A 14,274-nucleotide genomic window follows, 5' to 3' on the forward strand; every position below is an offset into this window, starting at 1 on the left:
CCACCGATAAGGTGTATTTTCAACATGAACGTGGAAAGTTAAGAGATAAAAGGGCAAAGGAAGTGAAAGGGGTGATTCAGATGATCCAGTTGCAGAGGGCATGATCCCTTCAAAATTTGAAAGGGAAATTGTTCGGTGACGTTGCAGTAGAGATTCAAGTCAGCCCACTTCTGGTAAAGGACACCATTCTATTCAACCTCAGTGAATTAAAACAAACATCCCAACCAAATATAAACTTGAATAATCCACTGAATTTTAAGATATTTGCAACCACAATACAAAGACCACCACTTATGCATATGTTCTGACAGCATCACCTTCTGTACGTGCTTCCTGTTGTATCTTTCATTAAAGAAACTTTGCTGCCTAGCTTCAGATTTGTGTTTTAACTTCAGAAATCCAGAGCTTTTGAGCTTTGCATGTTTACCATTATGAATTTTTTGAGGTGGGTAGCTTTGCCTGTTTTCCCAACTTTATGCATTATTTTTGCTTTTAAAGAAAGGCTTCAAAGAAAAATACTTGTGGAAGGTCATTAAATAATATTTATGTTTCTGGCATGTAACAGCATGTGACACAAGGATTCCAACATGCAGCAGCACATTGGAAACTAATTTTCCAACACTGCAGGCTTCGTGTCAGAGAATTTCAACAAGATTTTGTTGAGGTCAAAGAGGAAAATTTCTCTCAGGCAGCCTGCTACTTCAGATTATGAACCACACACAATCAATTCTCGAAAGCAAATTTCTACTGCATTTTTACTCCAAGCTCCAATCTGGATGCAAACTTTGCGACTCATTGGGCAGTGGTGAGCCCCATGTGGACCAGTGTTCATGTGACTGAGTAGATCCTTGGAAAAGTGCACTGCAAGTGAAAGAAATCACCAGATGCTGATTGTGGATGCAGATGTGAAATTCGCATCATGATGTTAATCTAAATTTTCATAGCCCTTGCAGATGAAAAGATCTGATGCCGCTAAAAGAGTTGAAACTGAAGAAGGGGACAAAAAGGCATGATCCTATTATAATAAACACATTGTCCAGCAATTTTGTAAAGCATTGACTATATGCAAATAGACCTTGGGATGTTATTGATTTTTAAAGATTTTTGAATGCCCTCTTATTTGATTAAAATGTTTTGTAAATGTTTATATTTGTGTGTTGTACAGTTCGTATTACAATGGAGTAAATGTTTTAAAGACCTACAGTACTGTGGATTTTATTAACTTTTAAAACATTTGGTCACAAAACATGTAGCATTTATTCAGTTTAGTAACTAAATGCACTATTAGCAAATGGTCCAAAACAGTTTCTATTTTAACTTTTTGTTAATATATATAAAACCTTCTCAAACAAGGGAAAAATTTCAAGGGATTCATTGTTCACCCAAACCCACTGTCCACTGGTAAAGAATTATCACGAAAGGCAAAATTATATTTCTTAATTATGTATATAAATGAAATATTACTTTGTCTTTGGTAAGACAAGCACCGCGAGCCAACCGTTAGTGAAAAATTTGTCTACAGGTTGACTATCTGATACATTTTCCAATTTGTTTCGTAGATGTTGCAATGCCTTAAACTGGGAGCTCTTTCTCGTACAACTGCCAGTACCCAGATGAATGTTCAGAGTTCTCGCTCCCACGCTATTTTTACGATACATATCTGTCAGATGCGTGTCTGCATCAAAATTGATAATGTAAGTTCCTAACGTCTGACAATTAAATTATTAATATGATTAAAGTTGTTGCTGCCTTTGTTCAACTTTGTTTTTCTTCCTAATTTCTCTTTATTTTATTGTTGCAGTTTTGTTACTTGAAGATTGGAGTTATGGTTCTTTTGTAAATGTTGTTTCTCATGTTTTTAGTGTAGATTGGTTTAAGATGTAGTTCGTTATCTTGTCCAGTTTTAATGAATGGAAAAAAAAACAAGTTAAGGACATAACTGAATTTTGTTAAGAATTCAGACAATTAGGTTTTTAGATAAAAGTCAATAGGCCTTTGGAACTTAATTGCATAAATAGATTTGTGAGAATTGCATATAAATAATTTGAGGAAATACAGCATTGTTTATGTTCCCTTAAGGCAGATAGGAAAGATGGACATATTTTTAAAAATCAGAAAAAGCCCCCAAACTTCGGAAATCTGAAATAACAAAATGTTAGCAACACTCAGCAACCTCGGAGGATCTGTGGAAGGAGAAATGGGTTTAACGTGTCAGGCCAAAAGGCCTTCGTCATAACTGAAACTGAGAAAGCAAGTTAGATTTAAGTTAGAGAGAAAGTAAGGGAGGGATGAAAAGGGCAAAGAGAATATTTCTGTTGGGTGAATTGAGGGTTGCCATTAGTGATTCTGTTGTTAGTGCATCTGCCTGTTTGATAGATTAATCAGGGCAATTAGAGAGAGAGAAAATTCAACAATGTTTAAAAGCTATGAAATACAAGTTGGAGCATTGCAATGAACTGAATCCCAAAGGCTGTAACAGGTCCAGACAAAGATGTTTTATCCTTGCTTGAAAAAAATGGGCAGCAATTAAAATAGAATTTGTACATTGCCATTTTAAAATTCTTAATTGTTTAATATTTTATGAATGAGCCAGAGGATCCTAAGAACATATTTCATGTGGTCATTGAAAATAATCATTTCCAGATGAAGCTTCCTTTTTACTTGATTCTAAAAACATACAGTTGGGTTTGTGGGATGAAGGGGCTGGCGGTGTAGGGACTCAAATGCACGAAATGTCAAAATATGAGAAATTAAGTTGCTGCAAGTATACAGTCCAGTTAACACATGTAAATTGAAAAGACTGGACTGATAATATGACAACTTAAGGCGATTTGCCCAGGTCAATTTTAAGTCCTTAATTGTGTTACATTTCTACATACATTTCAAATAAATTGACACATGCCTATTAACTGTATTTAAAAATTGTTTTTATTTTATTGCAGGATGAAGTGATAGATAACAAAGTAATAAGTGAATCTAGAGAAATGAACGAGTTTGAGACGCTCACGGCCAAGTTCCATTTTGTTGACCTCGCAGGTTCAGAAAGACTAAAGCGTACAGGAGCAACTGGAGAACGAGCAAAGGAAGGAATTTCAATTAATTGTGGTCTAGTAAGTACCTGTTGATTTTGCTATTGAAAATAGTACTGTTGTATTTAGTCACAGTAGGGAGTGTGTTGTTGCAAGATTGAACAGACAATATTTGTTTCCTTATGTGCAACTTGATATGTTGTAAGGTAGTTAAACAATTTATTTGACGTTGGTCATGTGAGATTTAATGTACAAATGAAATACATTCAAAAATGTTTTTTAAAAAGATCAATTGTGTGACAAGGGTAGATGTTTGGCACCTGGATTGGTTTTTAGTAAGGTAGGTTGCTTTGGGTGAAGATGTTCGATTTCTTTCAATTGGCTGTGCAGCTGTCCCTTAACCTTGGAGCCAAGGAAGCTGTTGAATGTCAAGACGTGGAGAACCCAGTGTGCTGCAGCCCCAGGCTGAACATCTGCTCCTGCGTCATGGTTCATTAAGATCAGCTCAGACCAAAACTAGGAAACACAAGGCTGGGTTATGCCAACTATGTCCTACTAGCTGAATGTTTGTCCTTGGAATGGAGGTAATACAAATTGAAGTCCTCTCACATGAGCTGGAAATAAACTGGACTAAGACCCAGGAATCAAATTGTAGTATGACATACAGAGTAAATGGCAGGATCCTGAGGAGGATTGATGTGCACAGGAACCTTGGGATGTAAGGCCAGAGCTTGTGGAAAGTGGCAACACAGGTGGATGGGGTAGTAAAGAAGTCATTTGGTATGTTTGCCTTCATAGGCCAGGCATTGAGCGCAAGAGTTGGGATGTCATGTTGCAACTGTACAAAACACTGGTTAGATTGCATTTGGAAAATTCTTTACAATTCTGGTCACCACACTTCAGGAAGGATGTGGTAGCAATAGAAAGAGTACAGAAGAGATTCGCCAGAATGTTGCAGAAATGGAGGGCTGTTGTTATAAGGAGAGACTGGATGGACTGGACTTGTACTCACTGGAACATTGGAGGCTGAGGGGTTTAAAGTATGAGCGGCATCGATATGATTGGCAGAGGAGACGAGAACTGGAGGGCACAGGTGTGAGGAGAAAAATTTATAGGAGATCTGAGAGGTAAGTTTATCACATCGAGTGCAGTGGTTACCTGGAATAAGCTGCCAGAGAAGGTAATAGAAGCAGATACAATTACAATCTTTAAAAGACATTTGGACGGGTATGGGGAAGTTATAGAGGGACATGGGCTTAATGCAGGCGAATGGGATTAGCACAAATGGGCATTACAGTCAGCATGGATGAGGTGGTGACCGTGTCTATGCTCTACAATTCTATCATGGAAGATTCGGCATGTGAGGGGACCAAGTGTAAGAAGCAAGTAAGTGTTGAAGTGACAAAATCATTCTGATTTGACCAGTGTTGTGTTAACTTAAGTGAATGCATGATCAATATTGAGATTCATCACCAAACTGTCTGGTGGTGATTGAGGTAGCCAGAATTGGGAGACTTTTTCAGAGCCATAAGGTGACCGGATGCTTTGGTTCAATACAAAAAATGCTGGAGGAACTCAGGTCAGGCAGCATCTATGGACGGAAATGAGCAGTCGACGTTCAGGCCCAGATCATTCATCAGGACTGGAAAGAGAAGGCAGAAGCCAGAATAAAAGGGTGGTGGAGGGGGAGGAACACAAGCTGGTGGGTGATTGGTGAATCCAGGTGGGGGAGGAAGTGGAAATGATGTGAGAGGCTGGGAGATGATAGGTGAAAGAGGCAAACCCCCCCCCCCCCCCCCCCCCCAACCAACATAACAGGGATAGGGTTCCCCTTGTCCTTGCCTACCACCCCATAAACCTCTGCATTCAACAGATCATTCTCTGTAACTTCTGCCATCTCCAACAGGATCCCACCACAAGGCACATCTTCCTGCAGGGATCGCTCTCTCTGCGACTCCCTTGTCTGCTCATCCCTCCCCACCGATTTCCCCCCTCCAGGTACTTAACCCTGCTTCTGTCCCAAATGTTACACCTTCCCCTACACCTCCTCCCTCACCACCATTCAGGGCCCTAAACAGTCCTTCCAGTTGAGGCAATACTTCACGTGAATCCATCAGGGTCAGTTATTGCATCCAGGGCTCCCGGTACAGCAGCCTCTACATCGGTGAGACCTGACGCAGAATTGGGGATCGCTTAATCGAGCACCTTCGCTCCGTCTGCTGTAACAGCCAGGATTTCCTGGTAGCCAGCCATTTTAATTCCACTTCCCATTCCCACAGTGACATGTCTGTCCATAGCCTTCTCTGCTGTCAGGTTGAGGCCAGACACAGGTTGAAGGAACAGCACCTTATTTTCCATGTTGGTAGTCTGCAACCTGACAGCATCAACATTGATTTCTCTGACTTTCAGTAACCACTCCCCTTTGTTTTCCCTTTTCCTTCTGGCCCCAATACCCCTCCTCTTTCCCCTCCCATGACCTCATGACCAGCCCATCACCCACACCTTCCTCCCTCTGGTTGTCTACCTCCTTCCCTTCCTTTCATGGTCTGCTGTCCTCTCCTATCAGATTCCTTCTTCAGCCTTTTGCCTCTTCCACATATCATGTCCCAGCTTCGCACATTATTCCCACGTCTTCCCCCAGCCCTCACCCACGTACCTATCTACCCCCTCTCACCTGGATTCACCTGCCAGCTCGTGCTCCTCCCCCTCCCCCTCCATTTTATTCTGGCTTCTGCCCTCTTTCTTTCCAGTCTTGATGAAGGGTCTTGGCCCGAAATGTCGACTGTTAATTTCCCTCTGTAGATGTTGCGTGACCTGCTGAGTTCCTCTAGCAATTTTTGTGTGTTGCTCCAGATTTCCAGCACCTGCAGTCTTTTTTCTGTCTCCAGCTGCTTTGGTTCATCACACTGGAACTCTATGCACCATCACCATTGGCCTCCTTTGAACCTGGAGCTGACTGGTCTCAAATAGCATGGCCTTAAGATGTACTCACCATGACACTGCGCTCTGCATTTGTTGTCTGGTGGCAGCTTCAGTTGAGACCACTAAACTTCTGCCTGGGACAGATGACTGGAGAGAGAAAAGTCCTGAAAACCTTTGAAATCTATTGTAGCAGTAAAATTAAAACTATTAATTCTCACTGCTAAATGGTGATAGATCTCATTCATACTTTGTGCTCTTATTGAACGGATATTGTTGAGGAAAATCCTGAAATAAAATTGATGGTTGTAAATCTATATTTGTAAATAGGAAGTGATAGCAGCATTAATTTTCTCCAAATAGAAGCACTTTATAATAAACGAGTTGTCTGTTAGCATTGTATTGAGGACTGGTGCTTACATTTTCTACCTGTTGTTTAAAATTAATTGCTGCATTTCACTTTAAATTATTGTAGCAAATGTTCAGTGAGCACTTAAACTGGAATATGAGTAAAAGAATAGGAATTAATTGTGTGTGAAGGATATTATAGACAAATATTTTGTGATGCTTTAAAGCAGGAACTGACGTGATTTGTAAAAGTGTCAATTTCCTTAATTTTATTTCAGTTATTTACTGCAAATTTATATGAAAATTAGCCCATTTGAAATTTGTTTTGCTGCATTTCAAATTGCTTTGAATACTCATTGTTTCTCTTAGGAAGAGTGCCATCTAATGGTGTGCATGCTTATCTCTGATAACATGAGTTCTCATAGCGGTGACTATATATTTGTCTGAAATACTGCAACAGAAGTGCATCTAAAATAGTCCATTCTTTGCCATAAATTATGATGGCAATTTGGCAAGTGTCATTTGAGATGTTGTAGGATTGTGTTGGAAGGTGTTTGTATTTGTTCTACCAGGAAGAAATGAGGAGCAGAGAGGGTTGAATCTGGGAATGATTATGGTGGAATAGGGATTAGGACTAAAAAGATGTCTGTGCAAAGAAGAATGACTGGAATAGCTGAGACTAGGCAGGCAGGTGGAATGAGTGGAACATGGGCAAGGCTGTAAGGTGTCTTTAAAGTGCGGTATGGTACTTGTCAGGTCAGTATCCAATGGTAAAGGTTGTGAGCTTTTGGTATGAAAATAAATTGAGCAAGGTGGTTTGAGACCCAATTAGTTAACCAGGAGTACAGAAATTGTGAGAATAATATTGAATCAACTATATAAGTTACCTGCTGGGTAACCTGTATCAACATAGATCTGCAGGGAAAGCTTGAAAAAACTGCTTTGCCATCTAGAATTGGGAAGACCATGATATTACATGCAAAACTATGAAATGGTGACACATATTGTGCACAGAATCCAAGGTTTCAAATAAATGCAGATAGGTGAGAGAATTTACGACCAAAGCACTTCAGACAAAATCTTTAAATTAAAGTCACTGTTGTTACATGGAGAACACAGCCATTAATTTGTGAGCAAGTTACTGAAAACAGTAATGCATGGTTAATGTTAAACAACTTTGATTAGTAGTGGTGATTGAACTAGGAAAATTTAGTGGCTTTTCTAATTGTGCAATAAAACTTGCTATTTACTTAATCGGACATTAGAGGTTCTGCTAAATACTAAGCTGCAAGATGACACCAACAGTGGAACAATTCTTGAATATTACATGATTGCATTCATCTAGATGATTTTCATATTTCTGAAATGGAACTTGAAATTATGACCTATTGTCCTGATGTTTCTGCTATTTTTATGGCTAGGGAGCCCTTGTATCCACTGAAAGTTGTATGCTCAGCAAAGTTGTGCTTGCATTAGTTAATCCTGACAGTGTATTTTGCACACATGTAAATGCATACCAAATGTATGCTTATTCATTGCCAGTTGTAAGTAAAAATGTTCACAGCAAACAAAATAATTCCTGGATAAAAAAGTACATCTTTGAATCTCTGAAATGTTTTAAATGAAAACATTAATCATTTACTTTTTAAACTTACTTTCCAGCTGGCCCTTGGAAATGTCATTAGTGCACTTGGCGATAAAAGTAAGCGAGTAACTCACGTGCCTTATAGAGACTCGAAATTAACCCGATTGCTGCAAGATTCTTTGGGGGGTAATAGGTAGGTATTTACCCATCTAAAATTATTGGAAGTAATTTTAAGGTGGGTTTTTTTGTTCATGTCCATCTTGGGTGTTTCTTTTATGAGGGGCGTGGTGGGCACTGGTGAGATTGTATTGTTCTGTTGCTGAAATTGAAGGAACATCAGTTTTGGATGTGAGACACTTTTTAATTTTAAACCAAGTATCTCTTTCAGTTGCTCCCACAACTTTCTAGTGTGCTTGAGCTTGTAAACCAATCGTTATTGGATCTCAGTTTCGTTACCTGAGCCATTCTTGTGACCTCATACTCTAAGTGATCATATATCTGTGTTAATGCATATCCTATTGTACATTGTGGATCTCTGCCACATAGACAGTGAGTTGTGAAACTCTTATCCAGGAAGAAGGAATTACTTTCATCAAGTTGAAAGTTGTTGGTGATAACTGGGTACCTTCCTCATTGTTCCTTCTCCATGAAGGACCATGATGAACTCTCAATTAATTGACATGTTTCAGGAAACAACAGGATGAATATATAACAGTTATCTAAGCAAAGTAAAGTTGAAGTTTGAAAAGAAATTGTCATTCAAAAGAAACCTGATTTTCCTCATCTTGGGCTTCCAGGAGGCCCAAAAATAGTGCAGGTTGAGTTTCTATGCCGCTTCTTGAGGAAAAATAAGCCATTGTGGCTTATAAGCTATTGTGGATAATAAGCAAAAGCAGCTAAAACAATCTTATACTATCAATGTTCATCTGAGTTGAATTAAGACAAGTTCAGTTAACTTTTTTTTAAGAAACCATTTGTTGAATTTTGTGGATTTTCTCTTTAAGATAAACCTAATGAATAGGCACCAAGTAGCATTCATCTATCACTGGAAATTTGGAAGGTAGTTGATAAAATTCTGGGTGATCTGCTTTTTCAGGTCTAGATATTTAGAGTATTTCTAAAACTATAAAAGTGATCACATTTGGAATGTCATTGGAGCAGCATCAAATGTAATGACCAAAGAAACAGAGGATGGTGTAACCCATTATAAATGGATGGTTAAAATGTGATTGCTGTAAATGATAGCCCAGGAGAGTGAGCATTAGTTTCTAAACCTAAGTAGAAACTTTTAAGCATTTTGTTTGGTGATGGTAAACCAAAATGAATCAATGCAACGTAGTTAATAGTCTGCCAACTATTGTCTTTGTGGCCAATGGATTCCGTGATCTGGAAGGTTTCAGAATAGGTTCCATTTAGGTGTCCAAATTGACATATTTTAGGCACACCCTTGCAGGTAAATTAACTGGACATGATGGTCAACTATACAGAAGGACATTGACAGGTTAGCAAGAAGGAAAGAGGAATCACTCTTGGTGTGGGGAGTCTTTGTATTCCTCCTATTTTGTATTGCATCTGTTAGGAGTTGATTGATTGATGGCAAAAATGTTTGATGAGGGGCAAAGTTGTAATCTTCTACTGTTCCTCAGTGTTAATAATTGCTGCTTTCTTCCAAGTCCATGATAGCTGCATCATAGAAACCACAGCAGAGTGGAACTTTTCCTGGGAATGATTCAATAAGAATATATCTCAAATACTATCATATCTAGATGAGAGAGCAGGTGCTGTAAAGAAAGCTTGGATAAATTAAGATCACTTTCTCTGGAGCAGCAGAGGCTGAAGGGAGACCCGATAGAAGTTTAAAATTATGAGAGACATAGATTGGAAAAGCATAACTATTCTAAGGTTGAAATGTGTAATGTTAGAGGGCATGCATTTATGGCGAGAGGGGGAAGTTTGAAGATGTGCGGAGGCAGATAAGACACAGACATTTAAGATGCTCTTGAATAGGCTCATGAATATGGAGGGATGTGCATCGTGTGCAGGCAGAAGGGATTAGTGTAATTAGGTGTCATAAGTTTAGTTCAGCAAAACATTGTGGGCCAAAGAGCCTGTTCCACTGCTGTACTGTTATATGTTCCATGCTTTGAGGGCTGGACTAGAATTGTTGCATATTTTTGAAGTTTTCATGGAATAGCATAGTTAAAAATCCCACCGTTCCAACTGTATGCTGAGAAGAAATTTCCAAATTATAGACATGGTTTTCAATGTTTGAAACAGTGGTATCATATTTTTCCACCTGACCACATCTTGTTTTTAGAAACTAGAACGGTACAGCACAGGAACAGGCCCATCGGCCCACAGTGTCATGCCAAAAATAATTATATTCGCATTGGGAAGGAAAATAGGAATGCCCATTACTCTCAAGAGAACTATCTGAGATGGAAAACTTATACATTGTACTAAATGACCAAATAAAAGTCATAGGTAGATGATAAAAGTTGTAGAGTGTTAAAATAAGCAGTTACAGGGAATTCTACCAAAACTGCTGTGCAGTTGAGCAACTTACAAATAATGAAATAATGGTAAATAATCCCCCTCTATCTTTTACTTGCTGTAGAGTTTAGTCCCAAATTATTTGGCTGGTTGGGATTTGTGCAAGCTCTGTCAAAAATCATTCATGCTATGAACAGTTCTGTAACCTGCTGGCATTCTACACCTGCAAGATGGTGTGTTCTCAAATAAATTAAAAGGAAACGCACATGTAACTGTTGTAAAATATTGAATTGGCTTGAGTGGAAATCATTTTTTATCCTTTAATCCAGTAGCCACAATAAAGATATAGTTATGGTATGTTGAACTTCCATAAAATGGTACCACTCAATGTATTGCATGGCTTTATTGTTAATCAGGTATTGAAACTGATTTTTTCAAATGTTCTGCATGAGATCAATGAGATGCACTTCAATATTAAATATAGTTTTCTTTTGCAGCCAGACAGTTATGATAGCATGTGTTGGTCCATCAGATCGTGATTTCATGGAAACTTTAAACACATTGAAATATGCAAATCGTGCACGAAACATCAAAAATAAAGTGATGGTTAACCAGGACAGAGCAAGCCAGCAAATCAATGCACTCCGTAGTGAAATAGCACGACTCCAGATGGAACTTACAGAATATAAGACGGTAAGCAAATTTTGAGAAAACTGAAAGGAATCCTGAGTTTGTCTTCTGGATATTCTCCAATCTGCATAACTCAGGAAATCACCTCCCCTCTGTCATTTTTTTGAGAAACTTGAGTAAGGGGTTAACTCATTTTTATGATTATGCAGGAATTTCACATGGTGTAATGATTCTGCAGTTAAAACTTCTGACCTGCATCGCATTGTCCACGTTTTCTCAACTCATTTCAGATGACTATTACAGTAAAACTCCAATAATCCTTCATTCTCAGGACTTCAGTGTCAGACAGGCAGATTTTCCACACAATTGGATTTTACTATTATACCCCAGCACACTTGATTCACAATTCTTTTAGATGTTGCACAGTAAAGTAATACATTTTCCAGTGAGCCCAGTGAGTTTAAGGTGAACATGGGCCCCAGAGGTTTCAAGCAGAGCATGAGAAATGGGGACAGGCAGAGTTTTACTGTATTCAGTTCACACAGAATTTTTATTTAAGTCATTTTTTGGTGTAATGATGTTAACGTTGCTGACCATGAGTTCTTATCATCCATCCTAATTTGTGTTTGAGCAGATGCCTCTGCGGCAGTCCTCTGCACTGAGTCTGCCCTCGTAGTGCTATTGGGCAGAAATCCACAATTTTATCCAATTGCAGTGAAGAGTGATTAGAATGTGTCCAAGTTAGTGAAAATCTATGATAGCGATTACACCAAGTTCTTTTCTTGGTATGGATGATTATATGTTTGGGAGCTGCTAGTGATATTACAGTGCTTTGGATAATAGTACACAAGTGGTGAAGGTACTGGATATTTAAGGCTGATGGATGGAGTGCTAACTTTTTTAGCTACTTTATCTTCAGCGCTGTTGAGCACTTTTGAGTTGTGATACTTGGCCACAGCTGTGGGAGTACTTTATCTTGCTCCTCATCTACTTTGTGTAGGAGAGTAAGCTTCACTATGTTGTTAAGTGAGGGCAAAACCCTTCAGTGTGAGATTCAAATTAACCACTAAATTGCACACAGTACTTGCTGTTCTTGATAGTGCACATTATGTCACTTGGACAGAGCGATGCACACACAGTCATGGGTCCCTTGACTTCTGCCTCATTTCAGACCACCCCTCACCCTCGCATTGCTTGACCATGCATATCTACAATCCTTCCTGAACCATTCAGATTCCCACCTTGACCCTCGGCCACATCTATCTACTTTCCCAGCTCTTCCTTGGTCTCCAGGCCCTGATCCCAGCCATGCTCTGTATCCTGCTTCTGGGCACATATGGCCCCATTCCTTGCTCTGCTCCATCTGCAGACCTGCACATGATCCCAGTTGTATCTGCACACCTGCCCACCTCAGTCATGTTCTAGCCTCAAGTTCTCATGGAATTGTCATGGTCTCATGGGGCTTGTAAAGGAAAGACCTTGGTAGGGGTGGAGAAGAGTGGGGAGGTTATTTTGTTGTAAGAAAGAGTGATGGAGAAAAGAATTCTTGTTACATCAAAGAACAAAACAGTAGCCTGAGGGATGCACTAAATAATTTTGGGCCAGACAGCCGAGGTGGGCAGAGTACTAGAAAAAGAAAGTTCTGGACTTAAGCTTAATTTAACATTTGGACATTTGAAAATTTGAATTAATCAAGGACAGTTGATTTGGGTTTGTTAATGGAAAGTTGTGTATGATAATGATTGAGGAAATAACAAGCAGATTGGCACATTTGATGTAGTCACATAGATTTTAGCAAGTTGTTTAACAAAGTTTCATGGCACCTTGATCAGTAAAGTATAAACCCATAAGATCTCCAGGAAGATAGCAAGTTGAATTAAAAAATTAACGCTGTGGTACCAAGCAAAGAGTAATAGTCAATGGGAATTTTAGTGACTGGAGACATTGTTTCTGTATTTCAAATGGTGCTTGTATAACACTATTTGTGATCTTGTTGAGATGAATAGGTCCCATGTATATTTAAGAATTGTGGCATGGGTAGAAGAATCTACTTGCAGACTAGACTGGAGTACAAAATGTCAAAAAAAATCTGAGAGATACTTGTTTTTTTTTAAAAACAAATCAACTTTTTTTTTAGGGCAAGAGAATAATTGGAGATGATGGTGTGGAGAGTATCAATGATATGTTCCATGAAAATTCTATGCTGCAAACTGAAAACAATAATCTGCGAATGAGGGTAAAAGCAATGCAAGAGACCATAGAATCACTGAGGGCAAGAGTAACACAACTTCTCAGTGATCAGGTCAATCAAGTTCTCGCCAAATCAGGTGAACTCTTAACTTAAGGTTCAAAATTTGGGAATCTGATGCTGTTTGTTTCTTGATTTAAATGATTTTTCATTGTGATTTAGTGGTATAATCTCAGGTTAGATATTCGCAAATAATTGATCTCTGCCTGTTCAACAGCACAAAAGATAATTCCTCTTTTCCTGATGCGTCCTGGAAGTCCACTGCAAAGGTGATCAAACTGGTTATTGAGTGAGAGCAAGCTTGAACAAATGAACCACAGTACTTTATGGTACTTGTGTATATATTCAACCCCCTACACCACCACCCACCACACCTCCACACATTATTTTTCCTTTAGATTTGAAGATAGAGATAGAAATGTATACAATTGACAAAGCTGGTGTGGGATTCTGAAATCGGATTTCACCTCACTAAATGGTCATAATTTATTTTAGTTGCATTTAAATTGATCGAATGTAAGTTTTCTATCTTGACATTATAGGAGATGGAAATGAAGAAATCAGTGCCATGATACAGAATTATATCAAAGAAATTGAAGATCTCAGGTAAGTGTAATTTTATTTTAAGATGAAGATAGTTGTATATTGGCACACACCATTTTGGAGCAAAGGCAAATTTATGCAGGAGTAGGAAACTTGGACTATTAAGCCTGCTCCACCACGATCACTGCTTATCTGATTTTGTAATCTCAAATCCATATTCCTGTCTATCTCCAGTATTCTTTCACCCCCTTGCTTATCAAGAATCTATTTACCTTTTCCTCTAAGAGTGGTGGAAGCATCCTCTGTATATTTTTAAGGCAGAGAGTTCTAAAGATCCACAATGCTTGAAAAGAATTTCACCTTGTTCTTGTCTTAAATGGGCAACCCCTTTATTTTTAAGCAGTGATCCCGAGTTATAGATTCTCCAACAAGAAGAAACCTCTTCACAACCACTTTGTCAGGGCCCCTCATAATCTTGT

At 38.8% G+C, this 14,274-nt stretch overlaps 1 protein-coding gene across 3 annotated transcripts in view; it reads left to right on the forward strand.

The window, feature by feature from the left end:
- The window catches only part of kif21a (kinesin family member 21A), a 113,840-nt gene that overhangs the window by 35,822 nt on the left and 63,744 nt on the right, over window positions 1-14,274 (forward strand). For all 3 annotated transcript variants that reach the window (XM_052033602.1, XM_052033604.1, XM_052033603.1), the window contains exons 5-10: window positions 1,560-1,694; window positions 2,943-3,110; window positions 7,959-8,074; window positions 10,872-11,067; window positions 13,142-13,331; window positions 13,795-13,858. In XM_052033602.1, coding sequence (XP_051889562.1) covers window positions 1,560-1,694; window positions 2,943-3,110; window positions 7,959-8,074; window positions 10,872-11,067; window positions 13,142-13,331; window positions 13,795-13,858 — 869 coding nt within the window. The remainder of the gene's footprint in view (window positions 1-1,559; window positions 1,695-2,942; window positions 3,111-7,958; window positions 8,075-10,871; window positions 11,068-13,141; window positions 13,332-13,794; window positions 13,859-14,274) is intronic.

This window comes from Pristis pectinata, chromosome 19 (genome assembly GCF_009764475.1).
Source record: "Pristis pectinata isolate sPriPec2 chromosome 19, sPriPec2.1.pri, whole genome shotgun sequence".
Classification (NCBI taxonomy): domain Eukaryota; kingdom Metazoa; phylum Chordata; class Chondrichthyes; order Rhinopristiformes; family Pristidae; genus Pristis; species Pristis pectinata.